Raw genomic sequence first — 1,118 nt, 5'->3', positions numbered from 1 at the left:
CATTAGCACGTTGAAACCTTTTGTTAAGATTTAATTTTACAAATTCGAGTTAAATTTTTTTTTTTCAATAAAAATGTTTGACGTTGTGACGGTGTTATGGGATTTATTTTTTTTTCTATCATTTTATATGGTATATAGATAAAATCTATTATGTTATATATTTTTAATAAAACAATTTCAGATTCAAAAAGTATTTTATATTCATTAACCGTATTATACGGTATTAATGAGTTTCAATCTAAGAAAATTTGTAAAAATATAGGAATTAATCCTCAAATCACCCTTAATAAACTTAAAAACAACCACGTAAACCGACTTGTTAATTATATTAACAAAAATTTAAAAGTCGAACAGCTTTTAAAAAAAGCTCCCACGACCACAAGATTAAGAGTCTTGCGCTCTACCGACTGAGCCAGACGGGCTTCATACTCGCACACAAACCCAAAACATACAAAATCAAACAAACCGACGCGCTCGCTACCACCCACTCGTCCCAGCGATCGCACACAGCCCACACAGGCCCCACCCCGATCCGCGATCGACAGAAGAAGCACTGGTCGGACATCTCGATTCAACGAGTCGTGATCGGCCCAGCCACCCTGTCTCTTTGCACCAACTTCGTCTTGCTCACACGGCTTCACTTCACACTGTCCGAGGTCCTTGATGGACCCGTCCACATATCGAGTCCGAGCGGCGTGGTGGTGTGGCATGCAAGCCGGACTCGATCTGCGCGACCCTGTCCGCAGAAAGAACGGCCAGATTTTACCAGTCATCGGAAACAGGACGACTGTCAAACATCCACACCGGTATCAAGGACTCAGATACACACTGGGAGGCATGGGAGGGATCAGGGACGATCGTCACGCATATCAAGAGCGGACGTGCGCGCGAGGCCAAAATAGCAAAAGCAGTCGCCCACCGTGGGGCTCGAACCCACGACCACAAGATTAAGAGTCTTGCGCTCTACCGACTGAGCTAGACGGGCTTCATACTCGCACAACAACCCAAAACATACAAAATCAAGCAAACCGACGCGCTCGCTACCACCCACCGAAAGAATCATTCATCACGATTAAGGCACAGCATATCACGATGGCGTTACGAGTCAAACTACTGAG

At 44.3% G+C, this 1,118-nt stretch overlaps 1 protein-coding gene across 1 annotated transcript; it reads right to left on the bottom strand.

Annotated features, from left to right (window-relative positions):
• Positions 1–233: 233 nt before the first annotated feature.
• On the bottom strand, positions 234–773 carry PITG_11820 (uncharacterized protein; the record flags this gene model as incomplete). The annotated part of the gene is made up of 2 exons (XM_002901265.1): positions 234–238; positions 467–773. The coding sequence occupies 2 exons, from the start codon at positions 771–773 to the stop codon at positions 234–236; spliced, it is 312 nt and encodes a 103-aa protein (XP_002901311.1).
• Positions 774–1,118: the final 345 nt, after the last annotated feature.

This window comes from Phytophthora infestans, genomic scaffold, assembly GCF_000142945.1.
Source record: "Phytophthora infestans T30-4 supercont1.21 genomic scaffold, whole genome shotgun sequence".
Taxonomy (NCBI): domain Eukaryota; phylum Oomycota; class Peronosporomycetes; order Peronosporales; family Peronosporaceae; genus Phytophthora; species Phytophthora infestans.
The sequence above is the reverse complement of the archived record's forward strand: the minus strand, read 5'-3'. Positions and strand labels throughout refer to the sequence as shown.